At 41.5% G+C, this 26377-nt stretch overlaps 1 protein-coding gene across 2 annotated transcripts in view; it reads left to right on the forward strand.

Annotated features, from left to right (window-relative positions):
• The window catches only part of CUL2 (cullin 2), a 70475-nt gene extending 56854 nt beyond the window's left edge, over positions 1-13621 (forward strand). For both annotated transcript variants that reach the window (XM_045535664.1, XM_045535660.1), the window contains exons 17-21: positions 2123-2189; positions 6821-7023; positions 8832-8933; positions 10506-10622; positions 11935-13621. In XM_045535664.1, coding sequence (XP_045391620.1) covers positions 2123-2189; positions 6821-7023; positions 8832-8933; positions 10506-10622; positions 11935-12066 — 621 coding nt within the window. In that variant the 3' untranslated portion in view covers positions 12067-13621. The remainder of the gene's footprint in view (positions 1-2122; positions 2190-6820; positions 7024-8831; positions 8934-10505; positions 10623-11934) is intronic.
• The last annotated feature ends 12756 nt before the right edge of the window (positions 13622-26377 follow it).

Raw genomic sequence — 26377 nt, forward strand, 5'->3', positions numbered from 1 at the left:
TCTTCCCCCTAGTAAATCCAAGTTTTCAATTACATAGGATTGAAATCCACTTCTGTACTTAATAGTGTACCTTTCTCACATTAAATTAATTCATCTTGCCTTAGTGATGATTTGTATTTTTTACATGATTAAGATGGAAATACAGCTATTTATCAAAAATTACTTCTATTTTACATAGGTAAAATAAAACTGTGGAAATAAAGCTGCAAATTAAAAGTAATTTATTTTGTACTTTAAACCAATAAATCTTGTTATATTTGCATTGTACCTAGTCTAAAAACATGAGTAATATTAAAGAAATATCTCAATTAGTGTAATGCAGCTCTCTCTCAGAGGTAAATAAACTCATTGAATGTAAAATGTTAATTTTTAAGGCTTTCTGAGATCTAATTGATGCCCTCAAAATGGTATTTCAAAAATGCTATCCTTTATCCTATTACTTTAAATTAGTAACTTTAGTCAATATATATTTCTTACTAATAATAATACAATTATTTTAATGATATAATCAAAGAAGATTTTACAACTCTACTCTTTGTAATATCAGATGAATTTATAATCTATTTGGCATTGGATTTTGTTCTTGACTAGCTATAATATTAGAGTCTTTTTAATCACATTTTAAATTTAAGGATGAAACAATTTCTTCTTTTGACATATTGATATCACCAATAACACTTTACTGAATAGTACTACCGAAGAGGAAAAACATGTTAGAGGTTGGAAGCTACATCTTAAAGCTAATTTTGCACTTACATTATTTATAAAGAGCATTTTTAAGCTTGAGTTTCTCATTTTCAGAGTGTTTCAATTTGCTTTTGCCCACAAATTCATTGTGTTTTATAGATAAATTATGAGTTGTATAGTAATAATTGAATTGTATTGACACCCTGCAAGGTTACTAATTAGAGCATACTTCTGGAATCTCTTCGTGACATATTTTGATTTGCTATTTGTGTGGATTAGACCCAGGCGGACAGTCTTAAATATTCCAGGTGCCAGTCATTTCCTGTTCATCATGCAGAAGGGTTGGTGGCTATGCTGATAGAGGAGGATGCTGCATGATTGGAGGGAAAACATGCTCAACAAATTTCAGCTTCGCAGGACTACGCAAACTTAGAATAAACTGCTGAAAGAATTCATTGATTCTCTTGGCTGGAGCTGTAAACATTGGTTGTAAGGAATGGGCATAGTACAGCAGATAAGTCAGGCATTGTTGATTGCAATATATAAATTTCTCTTTGAAAGTACAAAAGGCTAAGTTCGATATACAAATAAAAGCTATAGGTATGATATAAATAGCACATCATGCTACAAGTATGTCCACAATTCTGAACTGTGACATCATGTAGTTTATTTTTACCTTTGTAAAGAAGTTGAGCTTTTATCTTTTTCACATCTCATTATCATTTTCCCACACTATATTATGTACTAGCTCTTTAAAAAATATGAACTCTGTATCTTTGGATTGATGTCCTCTAATTACACATTCAGTCCAGAGAAGGAGTTTTAAAAATTTCACTGCTACATTAATAGAATATTAAATTTAATTATTCACAATATTATCTACAAAAGAATATCCAAAGAGACATACCCTGAATCTTTGTATTAGAGTTTGACTGTAAGTGGAAGTTAATCATACATGCCACTTTATGGTAACTATTCAAGTGTTGATCAGTCTGTCACTTTACCAAGGGTGTATGTTGGCAATTAGGAGATTAGACAGGAAGGTATGATTTATATTATATTTTCATATCAAAATGGATGTGATGGTTTGTTTGATCAGTAAGTAGAATTCACAAAGTCCAAATTAATATCATTCACAAATGATAATGAATTACTAATGAGGTCATTTCTGAATTGACACAAAAAGTCCAATTTGCAGAGCTTGGGTTTAGTAGAGAGAACTCTGGACCAGGTTGCCTGTTAGCAGAGCTGGGTGGTATTCGTGTGCTCTTGGTCAGGAGTGTACAGATGTGTTTTCTCCTCTGTACAATGGGAACATTTACTGGATGGGCTAAAACGTCTTTTCTAACATGCACATTTTCTACTTCTGTAGTGTGGTGATAACTAGGTAAGTTATAGTAGCTGAAAATAATTTGATGTTTTTGTTTTTTTACAGTTTGAATTATTTTACAGCCAGCATTTCAGTGGAAGGAAACTTACATGGTTACATTATCTCTGTACAGGTAAAATGCATTTAATTATATTTACTTTAATGACATTGACCTAATATGATTATGCTAATTTAGAAAGAGATATTTTGTAGTCTGATTATAGTTTTTAACCTTTTTTCCTCCATCTGCCTTTCCGGTTACCACTAAAGTAGCTAATAATGAAGTTTAAATACAGCACTTTGTGTTTTATAATTATGCTGCTTTTGAGAAATGTTCTTTAAAACATTTTCTCAGTTCCTAGACTGATCACTCAGAGTGATCAGAGTTCTGTTTCTTGAGTATCACTTGTCCTTAAACATATATTGAAAATTACTCTTTCCTAGTCCCTTTCTACATTCCTAGGTTATTGAAAACCTAAGAAATAGTTTTTGAATTATAAACCAAGATGACTGCAAATGGGTTATAAAGTGGTATTTAGAAGAGTTTAGAATCAGAAGACCTGGGGTTAAGTATAGCTGTGTAACCTTAAGCAATTACTTGAGCCTGTTTTCTTATCTTTATTTTTTTTTCCTCTCTCTCTTTTTTTTTTTTTTTGAGAGACAGGGTCTTGCTCTGTCGCTCAGGCTAGAGTGCAGTGGCACAATCACAGCTCACTGCAGCCTCCAACTCCTGGGCTGAAGCAATCTTCCTGCCTCAGCCTCCGGGGTAGCTGGACTATAGGTACCTGCTACCATGCCTGGCTAATTTTTTAAATTTTTTGTAGAGATGGGGTCTTGCTGTGTTGCTTGGGCCGGTCTCAAACTCCTGGCCTCAAGCTGCCCTCCCTCCTTGGCCTCCCAAAGTGCTGGGATTACAGGTGTGAGCCATTGCTCCCAGCCCCCTCAGCTTTATCTTTGTAAAATTCATTAATCAAGTCAGAGAACATCTGTGTTCCAAGTATTTCTAAATGCCAAGTGAACAGAGATAAAATACAAAACCTCAGCCCTCAAAAAGCTCATGTCTAGTAGGAAAACGGACAAGTACATACTTACAGCACAGTGTTTTGAATGCTGAGGTAGACAGACCAGCCAAGTTGTTTGATATCCCATAGAATGGTGGTGGCAAACATGTATTAGCAAGGGAAGGCTTCTGGATGACATCTCAGCTTAGTTTTCAAGGACGAATAGGACTTAGCCAAGATAGGCAAAGAAGAGCGTTGAGAGTGTATTACCAATGGAGGTCAGAATTTTGAGAAGTAATCTATGATACCAGATGTGACAGATACTCAGTGAGAAAAGCCTGAAAATTCCACTGGTTTATCACCAGGGCTTTGGATAGAATTATACTTGGGGAACAATTTGATAAAAACATATAGATACTTGATGAAGAGGTACAAATTGATCAAGAGATATATGACTTCCACTACACTGTCTAGATATAAATAAGTTTTATTTGTGGCACAGCAAGAAGTTGCAGAAATGCCAGGTCAGTTGCTAAAAGATTCGTTGAGAATTGATAAACTCAAGGGAGGTAACACGTCACCAGATAACGCATAGTATAGATGAGGTTGGCACCGTGTGAACTGCGAATCATTCTGTGTAGTGGTAGTTACTGTCATTTGCCAAAATGAAAGTCACACCACATTGTTGCACAGACCTTAAAAGATAGTGATTCTGTCACGGACTGCATTCTTCTCATTGCTGCTTTCAAATATTTCAACAGCTAAAAATAGTGAGGGATCTTAATATTATCTAACATCCAGTCCGCATACAGATTTCCCTGATTGCCCTCAGAGTGACTTTAATGGCTGTTTTAGTGTAATCAAAGGCCGCTGATTGCATTTGGTTGTTACATCCCCCCACGTCCTCTCCCCACCACCTCTCTCACCCGCTCTCCCCTGCATTCTCTGACATACTGTTTTGAACAGAGCAGACCAGTTATCCACTGCTCAAGATTAGTCATAGTATTGTGATTTTTTAAAATTTGTTTTCTATGCTCTGTACATTCTGTAAAGTGGAAATTAGGTCTAAAGGTTTGATTACATTCTGATTAAGGCTTATTGGCAAGGATACTTCTTAGATGGTCTTGTGTGCTTCAGAAGGCGTATAAATGTCAGATTGTCTCACTATTAGAGAAGCTAAATTTGGTCACTCAATGAAGGTGGTAACCACCAGAAATCTCCATTGTAAAGGTACTCGTTCCCTTTTCAGTTAGCAGGCAGTGTGTGGGGTGACACTCAGGTCACATGTGAATACTCGGTTCCAGGAACAGCCTGACCCCATGATTTTAGCATCTTCTGATGACCCTTACCAGCATCAGTTATTTCATTACTGGTTGCAAAATGATGATATTCTATCATTCCTTCAACATCTATTAGCAGACATTCTTCTGTAAAGAAAAGCTTTCCTGGCAAGAGTAGGGAGCTAACAGAGATAGTGGGGAGGTGACTTGGATGAAACTATTGTGAGAATTCTGCCCACTCTTTGTTTCCTATAGTTGTGAATGCCACTTGAACTATGGTTGACTGATTTTAAAAAGTATGCATATATCAGACTGTTTTATTTTAGTTTTTAGTCTCTTAGCATTTGTCAACCTATTCTGCAGATTAAGTGGCCATTCTTTTGTCATTTCTCTTTTCTGATTACCTGGCAGTAATTAGATGAATCATACAAGTTTGGGGCTTCCTTCCTGCCTGTGTGTCCCCCACCCTTTCCCCAGTCTTTGCAGCTGGAGCTGACTAGTAAGAGATGGTGCCGAGACAAGGGGGACGAGGTCCATGTGCCCCTGTTCCACCGGACCTGGCCCAAATAATAATTTTTTATGCAAACCATGTATATGAATTGGATAGTCTAATTTTTTTTTTTTTTTTAAAGACACAGGGTCCCACTCTGTCGCCCAAGCTAGAATGCAGTGATGCAATCGTAGTTCAGTGCAGCCTCCAACTCCTGGGATCAAGCAATCCTTCTGGCTCACCCCCCTGAGTAGGGCATGCCACCATGCCCAGCTAATTTTTTCTTATTTTTTGTAGAGATGGGGTCTTGCTCTGTTGCCCAGGCTGGTTTTGAACTCCTGCCCTACCAAAGTGCTGGGATTACAGGTGTGAGTCACTGCACCCAGCTGGATATTCTAATATATTAAACCCACTTTCATGAAGATTCAGAGATTAGAAATTTTTTCTGTAGGTGTTCCTAGCCAAAGAATTTTCAAAAATATTTTTAAATACCGTGTTTTTTCTGAAACAAGTCAAGGCATAAATGGTGATAATGAAAGTTAATATAGGCATGTGCCATAATATTAAGTTAGTGAATTGACTTATATCCTTTAAAGTCTTTACGTAATAAATAAAAAAAGCAAAAAATCTTGATCAGAGTTATGAATTAATCCCTGAAAGAGAAATGCAGCCTCTAGGATAATTTCATGTGAAACACAATTTCTTTGAGTTAAAACAAAGAGCTTTGAAATCAGATCTCATGCTGGCTTAGTTTATTAAACTGTGAAATAATGCAGGCTGTGTGTGTGTGCTCCAGTCACTAAACCACAACTTTACACATTAGGAAGCGGTTCTTAGATTTGCAGCTTTTTTTTTTTTTTTTTTAACGTGTTACAAAGCAATACGAGCGTATTGGTGTGCGTTGTACAATTTGGTACAGATTTTTCAGTGTGCCGATGTCATGCTGCTGTCTCCTGGGGGCGTTGCAGAGCTGCAGGATGCCTAAAACCTGCTGCGTCCTTTGTATCTGCCGGGGTAGTTCAGCATCTAGAACATTTTTAGCCTAGCAACTATTTCAACCAAAGAATGGCTCTGCTGTTTGTCTTGCCTTCCATACCTGTCTGCCACTAGAAGGTTACTGGGAAGAAAAATGTTATTTTTGAGACACAATAGCATTGTTAAAGTTTTGGCAGAAATTATAGTTCAGGCAGAGCTGCAGAAGCATTTCCTGAAGGGTTATAGACCTCCCAACATGCTGGAACCTTACCTGGAACAGACCAGCTATGGACAGCACATGAGGCAGTTGCTAGTAGCAAGCTATCGTTCTCTTCCTTTTTTCTGTCCATTGCTTCTTCCTTTCCTACCTCCTTTTATTGGTTTTTCTTTTTCTGCCTAAATCTTAGCCTTCCTATTAATATTTAAAGACATTGTTTAAACCTGCTGGTAAAGTTACGACAGTTTAACTCTGATTTATACTACATACTCAAAACTAGTAACCTTCCACCCTCCCCGCCCCAAAAAACAAAATGACTGCATTGTTGCCAGCAATGGCTTTACAACAATTTAATAAGTCATTGGTACACTCTTGCAGGAGAAAATATCTGAAATAAACAATTACTACTTAAGTAATTTTTTTTTTAATTTTTTAATTTTAATTTTTAGAGACAGGGTCTCACTCTGTTGCCCAGGCTGGAGTGTCGTGGTGTGATCATAGCTCACCGTAATCTCCAACTCTTGGGCTTAAGGGATCTTCCTGCCTCAGCCTCCCGAGTAGCAGGGACTACAGGTGCATGCCACCATGCCCAGCTTAATTTCTTGTTTTCTTATAGAGAGGGGGGGGTCTTCCTATGTTTATGTTGCCCAGGCTGGTCTGGAACTCCTGGCCTCAAATAGTACTCCCACCCTGGCCTCCCAAAGTGCTGGAATTACAGGCATGAGCCACCACGCCCAGCCTCCTCAAGTAATTTTGAAGTGTTTCTCTGAATGATCAATGATCACAATCTTTGAATTGTAGGTGAAGTTAAAATGAACTATTTGGGCAAACCCTATGTAGCCATGGTCACAACATACCAAATGGCAGTCCTCCTCGCCTTTAACAACAGCGAAATTGTCAGCTATAAAGAGCTTCAAGACAGCACTCAGATGAATGAAAAGGAACTGACAAAAACAATCAAATCATTGCTTGATGTGAAAATGATTAACCATGATTCAGAAAAGGTATGTGCTAATATTCCAAGGAATTCAGGCATTATCAACGTTAAGGCTTTTTAATGGGATGTTAGCAGTATTAAAAGGAAGGCTATAATGTCAGTACCCTTTGTGCTTTGGAAAACATTGCAGTCAGCTACCTTACTGCAAGCTCCTGACAGCTGTCAACTGGAGGCATCACAGAGAATGCTACCTAAGTTGGTGCCTGTGTGCCCTTTACAGTTTGATTTTACTTGTCCTGTACTGTGACAGCTTGAAAAATTATAAAAGAATCTCATCTGGAAGATTCTGGTTAATTGAGGTTTTTAAACTGTAGCCCATTATAAATCTTTCTGGGTTTTTTTTTTTTTCCCATATGTTTAATTAATTTGATTTCATGGTTCTGTAATAGGAAGCGGCAGCCTGGTGAAGTCTATTTGCACGCAAATGTAACATGTGCGACTCCATTCCAAGTGCTCTCAGGCACCTTAATGTCAGGACTCAGTTAATAACCATATATTTTTAATATCCATCACAGGAATAACAAACCAATAGTCTATTACTTCTTTTTCTTCACAACTTTTTTTTCTAGTACCAAGTTTTGACTGTTTTGTTGTTATAGTATAGCCTAGATGTGTAAATGGTTGAAAAAGCAGCAGATGTGAGTTAAATCTCCTGCTTCAAATTATTGTGCTAATAAAAAAAAAAATTCATGTCAATAATGTTTCATTTTTACTTTGGTGAAGTTAATAGCCTACAGCCTATTTCTCTCGTTAGTTCATTTTGCTGACTTCTCGAAGATTGTGATGACATTTTATAGTCTATAATTGAACAGTGGTAAATGTCATATATTCTCAACTTCAAATCAGTCTATTCATAATTTTGAGATGTGATTAATTTTTCTGGCCTCAGACTTATAACAAAATATGAATTTCTTAATGTTGAGATTTTAATTAATTAAGGTTAATTGTGATTTTAAATTTTTAAGCAATTAAGTGCTTTAAAAGTTGTTTTTCTAAACATGCTATTTTTGCCGCCTGGAAATTTACAAAATAAACATAGATGCCTTATTTGCACTTTAAATTTTAGTCCTGGATCTGCCAGTTCCTTAGCAGAATTTCTGAGGTTATTATTGAGAGTGAGTCCGTCTGCCAAGGCCCTCTTGATCCTCTTGCCAGAGAAACTCTACCGTAGGATGTGAGAGACTCTCTTGAGCCTGAAATAAAAGTTGTGATTCTAAAAATTGGCTTAACAACTTTCCCCCGAAAAAAGGCCACTTGCTTCTTGAAGAGTGACTAAAACATGGATTCGGTCACCGAGCATTGATGCCTGTGTGCCCCTGCAGACGCAGCTTTCTTCTGTAGTCAGGTTATTTATAATTGGTATCTTGTTATTGCAGCGTTTCAACAGACATTTGGTGGTTTAGTTCCACCCCTCCCGCCCCCCGCCATGGTTTAGTTTTTTTTGAAGGAGAGTAACAGAAAAGTTATGAGCCTTGGGTGCTTCATAAAAATTAAAATGTTAAACTCCATTTAAGCCAATGAGCTTGCCTCTTTGATCAAAAGGTTGTATATATAGTAGTTGGACCAGAATATAGCTTATTCCTAAATATAAACTGATTAAGATTCTGGCAGATGTAAAATTAGAAAATAATTGGGTTTTGCTTGTTTGTTTAATAAAAGGCAATTATTTTTCTCTTAAATTCAATAATCTTTATAAGGTAAAAATTACAGGAGTTTAGTCTTTTTTGCTTGGTCATTGTTTAATTTCATGGCATCTTACTTGTAGTCACTCTTATTTAATGATTTTGTTTTTATAAATATTATTTTTAAATGTAGGAAGACATCGATGCAGAATCTTCATTTTCATTAAATATGAACTTTAGCAGTAAAAGAACAAAATTTAAAATTACTACATCAATGCAGAAAGACACACCACAGGTAAGTGCTTTTTGATGTCATTTTTTGGGAAATTTTTAAGCATTGGACTTTATAAAGCTAATTTACATTAAGATCATATAAAGCTTTGCACACCAAAATTAATAATATACATCTTTTCTGGTCTACTATTTGCATTTATAAGCCTTAACCAAACAGAAATCTCTGCTGATATTTTACGTTTTAAAAAAGTAGTAGAGAGCAGTGGACAGCTAAGGGAAAAGGTGTTGTAGTTTGCTTGTATTTGCTCTTAAACCATTAAAATGTATAGCTTTGCTTTGCATTCTTTCCAAAAATTCCCACCTTGAGAAGTAAGATATAATCTCTCATATTTCTCATTTGTAAAATAAGAGAAAATTACAACTCATTCCTTTCAAAGAAAAGTTGTCACGTAGAAAATACTTCTCATACTGTCATCATGGGCAAACGAGCCACCTGGGGCCCTTGTTCAAAGGGTCAGGAGTAGGGTCTAGACTCCCTGATGAGCCAGGGGGTGTGGGGGCCTCTGCTATTTAACGCAGCAGTGATTACTGCTTTGGTCTGGGGTAGACTGTTCCTATCGCTGATGTTCCCTGATTGCCTCCTGTGTGCGGTCCCTGGGCTCAGTGCAGGATGGGAAGATACTAAGATGTCAGGCCCTCTCCAGGAACTATTATTTCCCCATGGTAGAGACAATTGTTAATTGATTGCCATTAATTTTGAACCTTAAAATGGCCAAGATTTCCTTTTCCTTCAGGCTAATGAATAATAATTTGTTACATATGGATTGTATTTTATCTTTTTTTTTTTTTTTTTTGAGACAGAGTCTCACTCTGTTGCCCAGGTGAGTGCCTAGCTCACAGCAACCTCAAACTCCTGGGCTCAAGCGATCCTCCCGCCTCAGCCTCCCGAGCAGCTGAGACTACAGGCATGCGCCACCATGCCTGGCTAATTTTTTCTATTTTTAGTAGAGATGTGGTCTCCCTGTTGCTCAGGGCTCAGGGCGATCTCTGTCCCGCCAGAGTGCTAGGATTACAGATGTGAGCCATCGCTCGCGGCCTATTTTATCTTTTAAAAGAGTCCCTATTAATGTGGCATGGCCTGTTTCTATGCCTTGTTTCTACGGGGTTTCCCTGAGCCCTGAAGAGACAGGTCCTTTCTGGCTCATTCTTCCTGGCTTCCCTACTTGAGCCAAACAACCCTTCTTAGCTCTTTCCCTTACAGCCTGATCCAGCCCTGCACTTGGTTCATGCAATTCCCTCTGAAAGCATTGCGATGTAGAGTCTGTGACCGTTGATAGGATGATGGTCTTAAATTATTGCTCTGTGTCATTTAGTCCTACTTTATTGCCTCTTTACATCAACAGTACAGTTTACAGTAGTGCAAATTTCTTTTTAATAACCTTCCAGCTTTAGCCCTAGAAAATATGTAGATGTTGTTTTGTGCTTATGTGATATTGGGCACAGCATGAATGTATAATTTCATGCTCAGTATTGATTGGAAATTTATTTGAACTCACTGATAAAACAAATTTTAAAAATTCAATGACTTCATGACTTGTTTGCTCATGTTTTTTTTTTTTCTTCCGTAAAACAGGAAATGGAGCAGACTAGAAGTGCTGTCGACGAGGACCGGAAAATGTATCTCCAAGCTGCTATAGTTCGTATCATGAAAGCACGAAAAGTGCTTCGGCACAATGCCCTTATTCAAGAGGTAAAAGAGAAAGTCCTCAAGACTTGTCAGGGTAGAGGGCATTATCAGTGTATGGGTGCAGTCTCTGACTTCTTAAAGATAATGTAGAAATAATACGCTCCCCAAATAGCATAAAGAAATGTTTGTAGTTTTTTTTTTGAGACAGAGTCTCGCTCTTTTGCCCTGGCTAGAGTGTCGTGGTGTCAGCCTAGCTCACAGCAACCTCAAACTCCTGGGCTCAAGCGATCCTCCTGCCTCAGCCTCCCGAGTAGCTGGGACTACATGCATGCGCCACCAGGCCTGGCTAATTTTTTTTATATATATTTTTAGTTGTCCAGATAATTTCTTTCTATTTTTAGTAGAGACAGGGTCTCGTTCTTTCTCAGGCTGGTCTCGAACCCCTGAACTCAAACAATCCACCTGCCTCGGCCTCCCAAGTGCTAGGATTACAGGCGTGAGCCACCGCGCCAGGCCAAGAAATGTTTTGTTGCTTAATGAGAACAGTATGCATTTCAGTATTAAATTCAGATCCACATAGGCTTGAATTTAGCTAAAACTTGCCAGTTTATTGAGTCTTCTGTTTGGTTATTAAAGGAAGTTGATCACATCAGATATTCATTCATCCCATAAATATCTGCGTGGCTCCCTGTGGTGGAGTGCTGGGCAGGCTACTGGGGCTGTCGTGCAAAGCGGCTCAGGACTGGCAGGCCCTTTGCGAGTTCCCAGTCTAATGGGGAAGAAATATCTTTGTTCTACATTTTAATCCCTTCACAATAGAAACATTAGACCTTCTCCTTAACGTAAAAAATTCCTTTTAGCCATCATGTCAAAATTGATAGGTCTTGTTGCTCTCTCTCCATGAACACTCTCTTGCTCGTCTTAAAAATTTTAATTATCTTTTTCCCATTGCATTAGGTGTGTTGAAACCTGAGTAAATTTGAGGCACTTTATAGAGGATTGGTTAAAAGTAAATTTTTTTGTTTTTGTTTTTAAGACTGAGTCTTGCTCCGTTGTCCAGGCTAGAGTGCGGTGGTGTCATCATAGCTCACAGCAACCTCAAACTCCTGGGCTCAACTGATCCTCTTGCCTCAGCCTCCTCAGTAGCTGGAACTGTAGGCACGTGCCACCACACCTGGCTAATTTTTTTATTTTTTGTTGAGACAGGGTCTTGCTATTGTCCAGGCTGGTCTTGAGCTTCTGGCCTCGAATAATCCTCCCACCTCGGCCTCCCACAGCGCTAGGATTACAGGCGTGAGCCACTGGGCCTGGCTGACAGTAATTGTCTACAGCTGATGAACTGGCGGTAGTTAACTTCCATGTGTCTCTTACCCAGGTGATCAGCCAATCAAGAGCGAGGTTTAACCCCAGTATCAGCATGATCAAGAAGTGTATTGAAGTTCTGATAGACAAACAGTACATCGAACGCAGCCAAGCGTCGGCAGATGAATACAGCTACGTCGCGTGACGTCACCCTCCCCCAGTGCGGGTGTGAGACGGTCATTTCACCACTTGGTGTGCTCCTGTGGGAAGAAGCAGGGCTGTGCCTCCATAATTTGGTCATTTGGCAGTCCCCGTTTTCTGCTGTTTACAACATCACCAGTGCCACGTCATGAGCGTCAAAGAAAATGCCTAGAGATATTTCAAGCTCATGTCATTGTGACATTTCTTAAAACTTTATTAAAAGAGTGAGTGAAGTATTGCTGAAATGTGGAAATTTGGTTGGGTACCATGCTTTTTCTCCCCTTCACGTTTGCAGTTGATGTGTTTTTTTTTTTTTTAAATGTATCTTAAAGGACATAAAGTAAAAAACTTAAATATTGTAATATGACAGATAACCTAATAATTGTATCTACATTAAAATGACAAACATGATATTGCTGCTTGTCAAATAAAAAAAATAAAGAAATAGAATGCCTTTTTTTATGTGGATGGAGTATCAGGTTGGCCACAAAATAATACATAGACTCAAAGCAGCTCATGCAGCTTTAGTTGTGTTTTTATCTGAATGGTTTGATTCACTTGTACTCCTGTTTAAGTCCTACATGCAAAATGTCTACATTATTGTTCTTGAATGCATAGAAATGCATTCAGCATAAAGAATGTTTTATTGTTATGGACTAGAACTACATTGGATATAAGCATTTTGAATATTGAGGATATAATTCCAGCAACAGTTTCTGGTGATGTGCTACCTACACCACCGAAACTAAGGAGGAGGACAATACGTGTGACCTCAAGTCTGCACAGAAAGAGCTTTTCATTCAAAAGTTGTCTTACTTCGTACATTCATTCTAATATAGACTAAGACCCCAGCTCTACTGCCTTCCTGAGCTGTAGGAGACCCTGTGACACCAACATTCCTCCCGTACTCCGTACCTGCTACCCTCACACCACTCCTTTAGCAGTTTAGATACTAGAGTCACTCTGATAAGTCACAGGTGTGCTTAGCAATGCATAACCTAAATACCTTTAAAAAGAAATTTTTGTATAGTACATTATACCAGGTGCCACTTATATAGAGACATAAAATTCCATTATTTTGTTTATTATATCAGCAGCATTAGAACACTCTGATCTATTACCATATTTATTATCTATCCACCCCTGTAACAACACAGTTTTTTTAAGCTGAAATCTTTTAAGCAGATCCCACACGAATCATTTCACTTAATACTTCAGTTTGTATCTTGAACAGTTAAGGCCTTTAAAAAAAAATCACAATGATATTACTTTTAACAAACAATAATGATCAGTCTCATCTAATATGTGATTCATATTTAAATTTCTCTTACTGTTGCAAAATGGCTTTTACAATTGGTTTCTTTGATTGCACTTTTTCTAACTCATGTCTCTTAAGTGTTTTAAAAATCTACTGAACTTACAATGACTTATACTGTATTTCTCATTTTACTTTTCTTCCTAGAGAAGAAATAATGGCAAACCATCTACTATTGTACATTCACTGTCAAAAAAAACAAACCCTTGTTTTGATAACTTGTTGATAAAGCTTTCCAAATTGATATCTTTTTTTCTTAACTATTTATAAATGTTAAATCAAGTCTCATCCTGGTATCTAATTGTCAAGAAAATATATGATATTGAAAAATGGACAAAATACTTGTGCTGAGGTCTGCAGAAATGGCTGACAAGAGTTCTCTTCACATCTTTTCCCCATTTTACCTGAAAGGAAATACAAAGTCATGCTGTGTGTGACAGAGAACAGACGCCAGATACGTTCAACCGAGGCACCATGCAGGAAGGGCGGAATGTGTAGAATTCAGTTTAGCACACTCCGTCCCCGAGGAGGATGCTGGGAAGAGTGGCAGGAGGGCTGTCAGGTCAGGTCAGGGGATCGAAATCCTCATGGCAGAAGCCTTAGCACACAGCCCAGGGTACCAACCTGGTAGACCCTGCTATGAATACCTAGTTCTTGTGTGCAGAATGGGTCAGAGCTAAGAAGAGGAGGAGAGGAGGGTTTCCTATGCTTTGTCACAGAAAACAAATATATGTGAGCAAAACTCTCAGAAGTTTTTTTCTTAATTTTTAATACTAAGGTCATTAACGTGTGCATGAGTGGTATATTTGAAAGCCAGCCAACTGGAAGCCCTTGTCAACAGTCCATCCTTTCCCTTTGAAACCAACTATTTGAATTGCTGCGGTAGATGTAGATCTATTCTAGGGTTTAGTCCAATATTTTATGACTTCACTTTAAACAACAGATACTCTGGGATTTGTGTTTTCTCTTCTCTATGATAGTGTGTTTATAGGACTTCTTAACTTACATATGCCATAATGCCATCACATTTGTATTCATTTTTTTAACCTTTATTGAGTGCAAACTCGATGACCGGTACAATATCATTTTGTTTAATCATCAGAAATCCTTTTAGATGGGCAAATGCTTCTCACTTTCATAGATGAGGAAACAAAATAATGAGCCTTTTCCAGGAGTCATTGTCATAAACTGCAGAGCCTAAGTCTAAATCCCAGTCAAAACTGTGGACCTCAAATATACTGTGTGTGTGTGTGGTATATACACACATAATATGTAGAGAGAAAGAACTTCATTACACAGAATAGTTTTTCCTGACTTTTCAGGATAAAAATTTGTTACTAGTTAAATAATGTGTGATAAACACTTAATATTTTAGTTTCTTAAAATACTTACATAATATAAATGGTTAAGGGATTTCTGTCTTGGCTCATAGCTCATTCATGGCAGAGGGTACTCGTGAATTTTTACATTCACATCTACAACTATAGAACATTTATTTCACAATGTATATACACTTAGAGTTATCAGTTAAAACTTCTTTTTTTCCTTTTTTTCTTTTTTTTTTTTGTTTTTTTTTTTAGAGACAGGGTCTCGCTCTGTTGCCCAGCTGGAGTACAGCAGCACAATCCTAGCCTCAAACTCCTGGCTCAAGCGATCTTCCTGCCTCAGCCTCCTGAGTAGCTGGGACTACAGGTGCACACCAGCACTCCAGGCTTTTTATATCTGTAGAGATGGGGTTCTCACCATGTTGCCCAGGCTGGTCTCGACCTCCTGGGCTCAAGCAATCCTACTGCCTCAGCCTCCCAAATTGCTGGGGTTACAGGTGTGAGCCACCATACCTGGCCAATTAAAAATTTTTTGAGCCATATGTAGTAGCAAAGGATAATTATTCAGCTCTTAATTTTTGGTTCCAAGGACAAATCTGTGGTTGAGCGAGGTCAAAATAAAAGATGTGAACTTGAAGAATACTAGTCCTAAGGGTGGTTGCACATGGGCTGGAGCTAAATGAGCGGAAATTAATACAGAGCGATCCAGCAGTGGAAAATTACTGTGTTTATAAAGCATATAAAGGCCAAAGCAATTACATTGGGCAATCCTTACACGAGATATACAACCCCATAGGCTAGAATTCATTAAAGGCAGCACTCACTGATGGGGAGAAATGATAATTTTCATGACCAATGGCTGTACCGCCGAGGAAATTCTAAGAGGTTTTTACCTTCCCCTGGCCCCAATCCACAACCCAGGCAATTCCTCTTCCCTTTCATCAGCTGACAATCATTTCCCGGTGCCAGGGCGTTTTGCTGGGCAGAGGAGCAGCAGTGATGAGCAGAAAAGACACCGTGTGTGGTGTGTGCTCACCCGGAGCTTTCAGTTTGTCAAAATCAGCCAGAAACGTGTCATTCCAAACGTGGTAAGTGCTTAGGATGGAAATCCTGGGTACACTGAGGAGGATTTTATAAGAGTTTAAAAGGGTGGAGAATGAAGGTGGGAGCGCACATTCTAGAAGTAACAGCCAGATCTAGGAGTGGAAAGACCAGCGTGGCTGAATTATGTACATCGTAAGCAGGGGAGTGATTTGGATGTATTTATTTGCATTTAAAAAAATGATGGTATTGTTTTCTGGGTGGTCTCTGTGTGTTAATAATCATTTTATTATGCTTTGTAGTGCACATGTTTGGTTTTGTTTGTTTGTTTTGTTTTTTGGTTTTTGGGGGTTTTTTTGGTTGGTGGTTTGTGAACTATTTTATGTTGGCAGATTTTTAGCAGAAAGTGGATAACCTGCATTATTCGTGTGCAGGATGGATGGTGTGAAATGAGCCAGGAGACCTGGGCGGGAGGATCGGGTGCAGGGGTGGTCGTAGCCGTGATGGTCTCCAAAGGGTGAAGGAGACACAGCTGACATGACTTTATGGGTCGGGATTGGGATTGGGTGAGTGGGGAGGGATAAATCAAGAATGACACCGCACTTTTGGCTTTCACAACAGGCCATTCAGTGAGTTAGGGGGATCCTGGCTGGAGAAGGGACATAACAGGCTTGGTTCTAGACGCCTTGCACTTGATGTGCCGTGGACACAGCCACGTGCAGCGGGCAGTTGGTTATAAAGGTCTGAAGCTCCATCCTGAGCCTCAGAAGCCAATCTGTAGAGGCTTTTTGATCCATTCTCACTTCTCTGACTCTTTGGCTCATGAATTAACAATATTCAGGTTAAATCTGCGTACAGAGTAACAAGTACTACCGCATGACTACATTACATACATTTTAAGTCACAAAAGCAGGAAGGAAAAGGAATGAGATTTTTTATTTAGTCATTCATACACATTCCAGGATTCGTCTTCCTGTAATTTCAGCGAGGGGTCTTGTCAGCCCACTTAGAGGCGAGGACGCATTTACAGAAGTAGGGAGATTGAGCCCAAAGTAGATGTGCTTTGTGATTATTTCTCATATCCACAAATCTTTGCCAACTGCTGGTTCTGCCCTGCTCTTAACATGCTTTGCATTTTCCTTCTGACAAGTTTAAAGGCACCATTTCTCAGCAAAGGAAGGAACCTTTGGGAACCAACTTGTAGAAAAGAATTTGAATGAGAAAGGAAGGTTTTAAATTTTTCATTATTGTTTTCTTTTTCCCCATTGTTCTGGGCTTGATATTTATAGTTACGGTAGTTGAAGAATTGCAGCCTGTGTTGAACTTTGCAGCCTTGGTGGGGGAGTAAAGTTAGCAGGTTCCTATTTTTATACTGTATGGCCAGATTGATATTTTACTTGGAAGAACTTTTTGGTGCTATAGGAAAGACATGAAAATTTTCTGTGACTTATATAACCAACCCTGTTTAGGTATCAACTAGCCTGTGGGACTAGCCCTAGCATAGAACAAACAAGCTGTTTCAGCGTTTTAGTTTTTATGCTGCTGAAGTAACTAAATTCAAATCAATGCTATGCTGTGAAGTATCCGAGACACCTTGTTTAGATTGTACATTTCAAAATAATCTTCTCTAAATTTTGAGAGCCGAGGAAGATGAGGACCTCCAGCCACTTGATAAATGGTACACCGGAAATGTGTGGTGTAAGAAGTCAGAAGGCACATGCCGTCTTCACTCGTAAATTATATGCCTGACCTTGGTGGGGGCCAAGGTCATCTTCACTGCTCCATAAAGCAGGGAAGAGACCTCCATAGCCCAACTGCCCCGACTTTTCTGAATTGTTTCCCTCTGCCATTTGGCCTCCAAGTCTAAAAGGAGGGAGCCCATTTGCATTCCTTGAAAGGTTGCACCCTTAGGGGTCAACCTTAGCTCTAGAAAAGTCAGGTCAGGCTCACTCCTGGCCCAGTACTTGAAAGCCAATCTGATTAGATCTGAAAGTTCTGAGACCGATTGGAAGTCCTGGAAGCAACCAACCTGGGACTCTTTGGGAAGCAGAGATAAGAGGAAGGGAAGGACCAGACAGCTAGACTCTGCCAGACCATCAAACCCACCGAGACAACCCATAAAAGGGCAAGTATGTGGCCGACTGGGGAGTCTCGTGGGACACAGCAGAACACAGTGTCAGAATACTGTGGTTTCTGAAAATACACTTGAAAATTGCAGTCGGTCAAGTGTAGTGGATCATGCCCATAATCCCAGCGCTTTAGGAGGCCAACGCAGGAGGATCACTTGAGGCCAGGAGTTTGAGACCAGTTTGGACAACATAGCAAGACCCTGTCGCTACAAACAAAATTTTAAAATTAGCCAGGCATAGTGGCACATGCCTGTAGTCCCAGCTACTCAGGAGGCTGAGGCAGGAGGATCACTGACCCAAGGAGCTACAATCACATCACTGCGCTCAGAAATAAGGGTGTTTGCAATGGGTGTGTATATATGTTCATTTTTATGAGAATCATCTAATACCTTGTTGTATTAGAGTTCTCCAGAGAAAAAGAATCATGGGATGGAGATATATATATATATACACATACACAGTTGTCCCTTGGTATCCATGGGGGACTGGTTCCAGGACCCCCCACAGACACCAAAACCCACAGATGCTCAAGTCCCTTCCATAACATGGTCCAGTATTTGTATATAACCTATGCACATCCTCCCAGATTACTTATAGTATCTAAAACAATATAAAAGCTTTGTAAGTAGTTATTATACTGTATTCTTTAGGGTATAATGACAAGAAAAAAAAAATCTACATGTTCAGGCCAGACACAACCATCCTTTTTTTTTTTTTCCTCGATATTTTTGATTGGTGGTTGGTTGAATCCACAGATGCAGAACACATGGATACAGGGGACTGACTGTTTATGTAAAATGAGATTTCTTACAAGGAATTCACTCATGAGATTTTGGAGGCTGACAAGTCCCACAAGTCTGCTAGCTAGAGACCCCAGGAAAGCCGTTAGTGTGAATTCCAGTCTGAGTTGAAGGCCTGAGAACCGGAAGTGCCAATGGTGTAAGTCCCATTCCAAGGGCAGGAGACGACTGAGGTCTCAGCTCAAGCAATCAGGCAGAGAGAGAGAATCCAACCTCCCTCCAGCTTTTTGTTCTACTTGGGCCTTCGGAGGATTGAATTATGCCCACTCACATTGAGGAGGAACATCTGCTTTCCTCGGTCCACTGATTCCAATGCTAATCTCTTCCAGAACCATCTCATGGACACACCCAGAAATAAAGTTTAACCAGATATCTGGGCATCCTGTGACCCAGTCAAGTTGACACATAAAATTGACTATCCCAGGTCCATCCTTTGGCAATGTAGCATCTGTACGCATCTCCGTAAACTGTTTACCACCCCCAGTGGTATCGGCCTCTCTACTTGCAGCTGGGCCCCTTGAGATTTTAATACCCCGGCATTTTTTAAATGACTGAAATAATAGAAAATTTGACTAGGCCCTTCTTTGCTTAAACATGCTAGCCGCTTGCTTCTTGCCCAACACCCCTTGTTCTCACAGTAGTTATTAACTGCTGACGTACTGTTTATTTGTCAAGCAGGAGGAGACAACTCCAGGGTCAGGAGGAAAAAATCTATGAGTTTGTTTTGCAGAAGAAATGAAAAAAGACTCGTGAGAATTTAGGGGCTCAGTGCCTCCAGCTTTGTCAGGGTCTTGCGCCCTGTCCCCATCTCAGTTTACAAGATTCCATTCTTTCCCAATCAATGCCCTCACTTTAATAGTTAGACACCTTGCAAGGCTGGGAGTGCAAACTGAATTGTAATTCACCCAGTTGCAGGATGAGATTCTACGTTTTATTTTCAGCAGTCTCAGCCCTGCAGCTATGGGAGATAAGGACTCCCTTCAGGGCACAGATAGATGCCTTCGTGCCATTTGAGTTCGAGCTGGGAGTTCAAATCCCTGGGGTCATCCTTTCCTTTCACCACTTTGTCCGGTGGCAGTAGGATCTACCAGCCAACCTCATTGTCTTTGTTGTTTCTCTAAAAATGTTCAAAAGTGTCATATATATAGTCACCTAACTCCTTGCTGCTTCTAAGTGGGTGAATAGGAGTATCCAATGCAGATATTTTGCATATCTTTATAAACAGTTCGTGCCTCGGGCTATTCTTTGCTGCTAGAAATGGAGTCTTTAGCATCTTTAAATCTAATCAGATTAGAGCATCGATTCCAGAATCCCTAGAACCAGTCAAAAAAAACTCATTCTTAAAATTCTGTTCCTCCAGAACCACTCTCAGTACCAAAATCTGTATTAGTCAGGGTTCTCCAGAGAAGCAGAACCAATAGGAATTTACACTATTTACAGAAATGTATTATAGGGAATTGGCTCATGCACTTATGGAGGCTGAGAAGTCCCATCATCTGAAAGCCGAAGACCCAGGACAGCTGAGTAAATTCCAGTCTGAGTCTGAAGGTCTGAGAACCAGGAGTGCCAGGGGCGTAAGTCCCTTTCCAAGGACAGGAGAAGACCAATGTCTCAGTTCAAGCATCAGGCAGAGGAAAAGAATTTTAAACTTTCTCCACATTTTTGTTCTATTTGGGCCTGCAAATAGAAGGGTTGGATGGTGTCCCCCTTCCTCCCAAATTCATGTCCACCCAGACCCTGTGAATGTGACCTTATTTGGAAAGAGGATCTTCGCAGATATCATTAAGATGAGGTTATACTGGAGTAGGATGGACCCTAATACAATGTCTGGGGTCCTTATAAACAAAAGGAAACTTGGACATAGACACGCAGAGAAGATCACATGAAGACAGACAGAAGTTGGAGTGATGCAGCTTCAAGCCAAAAAGCTCCAGGGAATGCCAGCAACTACCAGAAGCTAGAAAGAGACAAAAAAGGGCTGGGCGCGGTGGCTCACGCCTGTAATCCTAGCACTCTGGGAGGCCGGAGGATTGCTTGAGATCAGGAGTTCGAGACCAGCCTGAGCAAGAGTGAGACCCCCGTCTCTACTAAAAAAAACAGAAAGAAATGATCTGGACAGCTAAAAATAGATATAGAAAAAGATTAGCCGGGCATGGTGGCACATGCCTGTAGTCCCAGCTACTAGGGAGGCTGAGGCAGGAGAATCGCTTAAGCCCAGGAGTTTGAGGTTGCTGTGAGCTAGGCTGATGCCATGGCACTCTGGCCTGGGCAACAGAGTGAGACTCTGTCTCAAAAAAAGAAAAGAAAAGAAATGGACACCAGCCAAGGCTGAATTACAGAACTGGACGCTACACCTCTTCTCCCACAGCAAGGACTGGACCCGGAGGCTGCAGGGGGTCAGGAGCCCCAGCCTGGGGAGACCGAGAGGTACCAAGGTGGAAGTCAAGCTGGCCTGACAACATCCTAACAAGAACTGCCACCAAGGACCCTGCTTCTGCAACATTCAGATTCCAAACAAAAAGGAGGGAAGACAGTTTGAGTGGACAACGTGTGGACCTAAGGATGGTACCTCCTGGCCTTGGGGCTTGTGGGCCCCAGAAGGATCGGTTGAATTGAGTCTTAAAGGTTAAACCTTCCACACACTCAAAAGCCCCTTTTGCAGCAGCCCGGCAGGGAGTCATCTGGTCTCTGTGTGAACCTTAGGTTGTCCCTTTGGGTGGCCTCTGCTTTGCTGTCTCTCCTAAGGGCTTCCCTACGCTTCCCGACTCTGCACACCACTGTCCGCTCCCCTTTGCACAGCCCGTGCCCCGTGGCCTGTGCATCCCGGGCCTCATGAGTCAACCTCAAACCTTAGTGCTCCTGGTGCTTCTCCTTCCTGTCCCCCAATTTCACTGGCGAGTCCACTGGGCTGTGCTTTAACCAGGGGTCTGCTCCCCTGGGTTCTGTTCAGCTACCTGGCTTCTTCCCTCTACGCTGAGGGCCTCGTCTAGAATCCAGGTGGTGAGAGAGCTGGTGCCATGCCTCCTCCCTGTTGTATCCTGCCCGCCACACTCCCTGCCACCAGCTGTGATGATCCTTTGAGGAAGGACCTTTGCAAAGCTGCCTAAGTGTCCTTTGCTGCTGTGCCCCACCCCCAACTGGAGTGCCTGGTCCCACCGATCGGCCAGATGGTGCTGGGTTTATTACACCCTCTGCCAGGGGCTCTGGGCTGCCCAGAAGCCCTCACTAGCACCAGACTCTACCTACATTTTTTTTTGGTTCATTCCCTAGTTCCACTACTTCCTCACAGGGCCTCTTGCCTACCAAACTCCCCTTATGCCGCATGCCCAAGACCGTGCACGGGTTCTAGCTTGTTCTCCGCAGCTGCAGAGAATACCTGTAGTCCTCCTGCCGCGTGATGATTCTTCACGACTTCTTTCCTGCAAGCTCAGCATTCCTCATCGATGATGGCTTCCAGATCATTCTCTACAGGGGTGCATACACTTTTGCTCCCTAACATCCTGTTGGGAAGTGCCACGGGCTGGAACCAGAGCAATTGTTCAGGGCGTACTGCTGAAGAGGCTCATGACAGAGGCAAAGGAAGAAGTTGTTTTAAGAGATAGGTTTTCTTTTGAATCCAGTCGCTACTTCTGCTTTTGTCTTGAATAAATAGCTTTTTCTTTTATATGCAGCAGAATTACCCAGGGAGACATTTCAGTTCTCTGGGTTAGAGTATAAATGTTATAGATGTTCCCTCTGTGAGCCAAGTGAAAGGAATCTCCAGAATTCCTAAAAGAACTTGATGCATGAGAGTCCACAAATGCTACCCTACTTTTTCCAGAAGAAAGAGGACTGAGGGCATCCTCCTCCTGGATACTGGCTGAAATAGCTTAAGTGCCTGGAATTGTGCTCCCCAGAATGGAAGCAGGGTTGCAGGCCTCTATGAACTGAAGGGTTTAGGAAAACGTCAGACCAGAACACCTTCTAGGGCTGGGTGCAGTGGCTCATGCCTTTAAACCCAGCACTTTGGGAGGCTGAGGTGGGAGGATAGCTTGAGGCCAGGAGTTTGAGACCAGCCTGGGCAACATAGCAAGACCCTGTCTCTACAAAAAAATAGAAAAATTAGCTGGGTGTGGTGGCACACACCTGTAGTCTCAGCTACTTGGGAGACTGAGGTGGGAGGATTGCTTGCAGTCAGGAGTTCAAGGCTATAGTGAGCTATGATGATGCCTCTACACTCCAGTTCAGGTGACAGAAGGACATCTTGTCTCAAAACAAAACAGCAGGGCGTGCTGGCTCATGCCTGTAATCCTAGCACTCTGGAAGGCCAAGGTGGGAGGATCACTTGAGCTCAGGAGTTCGAGATCAAAACAAAACAAACAAACAAACAAACAAACAAACACCACCACCTTCCAAATATTACCACATTATCCTCACCTTAGTGTCTAAAATTTCTCTATTTGAGACTCCTAGGGATTTAAGGTATCAAAGGTCCTGGTCATTGTGCAAACTGGTTTTCTAGGAGGGTCGTGTTTCTGAATGCCTCTGCTTTTCCCACAGGCAGAACCAGCAAGTCACCTTTCTGTTGTCTTGAGCTCTGGTTGGGAGAAGATAGCTCGAAGGGCTCTGAAAGTGGCAGAGGCCCCTGGTGTGGGGACAAAGGCAGGGCCACTGGGAAGAAGCTGGATTTGGACGACTAACGTGTCCCATCATGTCCTGCTGGAGTTCCTTGTCTCCCTCTGGTGGTTTGAGTTCCAGCCAATAGAGGCATTCTTCGTAAGTAACTCACACCTCCCAATACTGGGGTGAGTTTTTACTCTGTGGGGACATGTTGTTTTCTCCCCCTAACTAGGGTGGCAGCATTTTGTCATGTTGTCATGGCAACTGGCATGCTGCAAGCTGCAGGAGCTGAAGCACAGCTCGCTCTTAGGAAGGCTGCACTCTGTCCCCAGCCCGACAGGGACCTGCAGAGACTTTGAAGATGTCGTATGATTCTAGTCTACTGAATAGCTTGCTGAGGTGACCCTGAGCAAATTACTGAATGTCTCTCAACAAACAAAAGCTATAGCTTTGTTGCGAAGATCACAGGAGACAATTTATCTGAAGTACCTGGCCCTACACCTGATGTACTATTTTAAGTGTTTGATAAGTAATGTTTTCCTTCCCATGGAGTCAGAGGCCACAGGCACCAATAGGAAGTACTGCTCTAAATATTTCTCTTCTCGCTCTGCAGCCAAAGAACAAGTCTTTTCATGGTTGCTTATCCCCAAGCTACAACGAAGGGACACACTGGCAAGTGTTCCTTCCAAGCTCCTTTTTAACTACCAAGTCCCTTTCCCGAGTGCAGCGGAAGCTCGGGCCAGCGGGCAGGTGAAGCTTGGTGGCCTCCTGCTCCGCGGAGAGTAATGACTGAAACACTGTTCCCACCCAGGACCACATTGTCCTGGACAGGATGGGAGTGGGACCAGCAGTAAGGAGCCCAGAGCAATGACCGGAGCTCCCTGTCTGGAGAGAGCCGGGAAGGAGGAGATCCGTGCGCTTACGGATGTCCCGGGCAAAGAGCCGCTGGCACCAAGAGGCGGTGTCCCAGGGCCGTGAGTCTGCAGGGGGCTGGCTTTGCAGGTGAGGACAGCGGAGACAGCAAGAGCTTCCCAGGTTCCCTTTCAATGTGCCAGCAGGGCAGCCAATCCTGGACTTGGGGATTGCAAAATGTCCCCTTAGGCTGGGCGCGGTGGCTCACGCCTATCCTAGCACTCTGGGAGGCCGAGGCGGGCGGATTGTTTGAGCTCAGGAGTTCGAGACCAGCCTGAGCAAGAGCAAGACCCAGTATCTACTAAAAATAGAAAGAAATTATATGGACAACTAAAAATATATACAGAAAAAATTAGCCGGGCATGGTGGCACATGCCTGTAGTCCCAGCTACTCGGGAGGCTGAGGCAGTAGGATCGCTTGAGCCCAGGAGTTTGAGGTTGCTGTGAGCTAGGCTGACGCCACGGCCCTGTAGCCCAGGCAACAGAGTGAGACTCTGTCTCAAAAAAAAAAAAGAAAGTGTCCCCTTAGCTGGGTCTGGACTCCGAGGGTAAATAGAGCCACGAGTGAGCGAAGGAAAGTAACAGAACTGGCCAGAGGAAAAGCAAGAGTTAACAAAGGCATCCAACAACTTGAACCAAAAAGTAACAAAAGAAAAAAATGGAAGAGACTCTATGACAGTATTTACAAAAATGCTTTGTGGAAATAAGAATCAGGATTTTTGCATTTTAAATGTCAACGAATGAATGGAGGAAGAGGATGGTTGCAGGCTGAATTAGCAGCCCAGAAGATTCTGTGAAAGAAAAATCTCAAAATATAAACAAAAGGAACTTTAAGCATCAACTTGACTGGGCCACAAGAGGCCCCAGATTTGTGGCAAAACATTATTCCAGGGTGTGTCTGCAAGGAGGTTTCTGGAAGAGATTAGCATTTGAATTGGTGAACTGAGGAAAGCAGATGTCCCTGCTCAAGGTGGGAGGGCAGAATCTGACATGTGCACACATCATGTCTTTCCGAAAGTACTTTAAAGAAAATGACAATATTCTAAAGTAAATTAATCTACATGCATTGATTTTTAAAAATCTTATTTTGTGATCCAGGGCTGGCTTATTTTTGACGTCAAGGTAACATCTAATCATTTGCCTCTTGACTTGCTGAAACACGAATACCTGGAAAGAAAAGCTCTCAGCGAAGCAGAGCTTAGCTCTATGGGAACGAGGAAGAAAGACAGGCGTTCACAGCAAGCCTGAGCAAGTCGCTTAGGTTCAGTCCTTAAGATTCAAGCCTTGAAAAACAAATTGAACTCTTGCTCCCAAAGATAAGATGAACTTTTTGGAGGAAATGTCAAAAATTTAAGAAATCAGAATAAAAGATTTTATTAACTATTCCTTCATTCATGTAACAGTTACTGGCTTTCTCCTACATGCAAGACACCACGACAGACATCAGGGATACAAAGAATAACTTGCCCTCAAGCAACTCACAGTCTAGATAGAATTAAATAGATAATTAATTATGCACAGGGTATTTAGGGAGGGGAAGGGGGTATTCATTTCCTTTGGGGAAATGATGCTCCGAAGAATGAGCTAAGCTCATGCCTGTAATCCTAGCACTTTGGGAAGCCAAGGTAAGAGGATCGTTTGAGGCCACAAGCTCGAGACCAGCCTGGGCAACATAGTGAGACCCTTTCTCTGCAAAAAATTTTTAAAAATTAGCCAGGTGTAGTGGTATGTGCCTGTAGTACCAGCTACTCAGGAGGCTGAGAGGCAGGAGGATCATTTGAGCTCAGGAATTTGAGGTCACAGTGAGCTATGATTGGCCACTGCAGTCCTGCCTGGGTGACAGAGTGAGACTGTGTCTCTAAAAAAGAAACAAAAAAAAAGGATTATTTACTATAACAAAGGATTAGAGTAACAAGGGATTGGCTAGTAAAAAGAAAAGAGAACTGTAAATAATATAGAATTAGCAGATATAAGGAGCAATCGCTAACTCCAGGGCTGGTTTAGAGCAACATACCTCACCCCCAGGGCTGATCTTGAACTTGTGGAGCAGCCGTGGCCAGCTGTGGCTCACTGGATGGCAGAGAAGTTGCTGTGGGGCTGCACTAGTGGAACCTGCTGGAAATCTGTCCTTTACGGTCCTGGGGAAAGCTGTTCACGGGGAAGGGTGTCACCAGAGATGCTCTACTACAAAACC

The sequence above is a fragment of the Lemur catta genome, chromosome 1 (genome assembly GCF_020740605.2).
Source record: "Lemur catta isolate mLemCat1 chromosome 1, mLemCat1.pri, whole genome shotgun sequence".
Taxonomy (NCBI): domain Eukaryota; kingdom Metazoa; phylum Chordata; class Mammalia; order Primates; family Lemuridae; genus Lemur; species Lemur catta.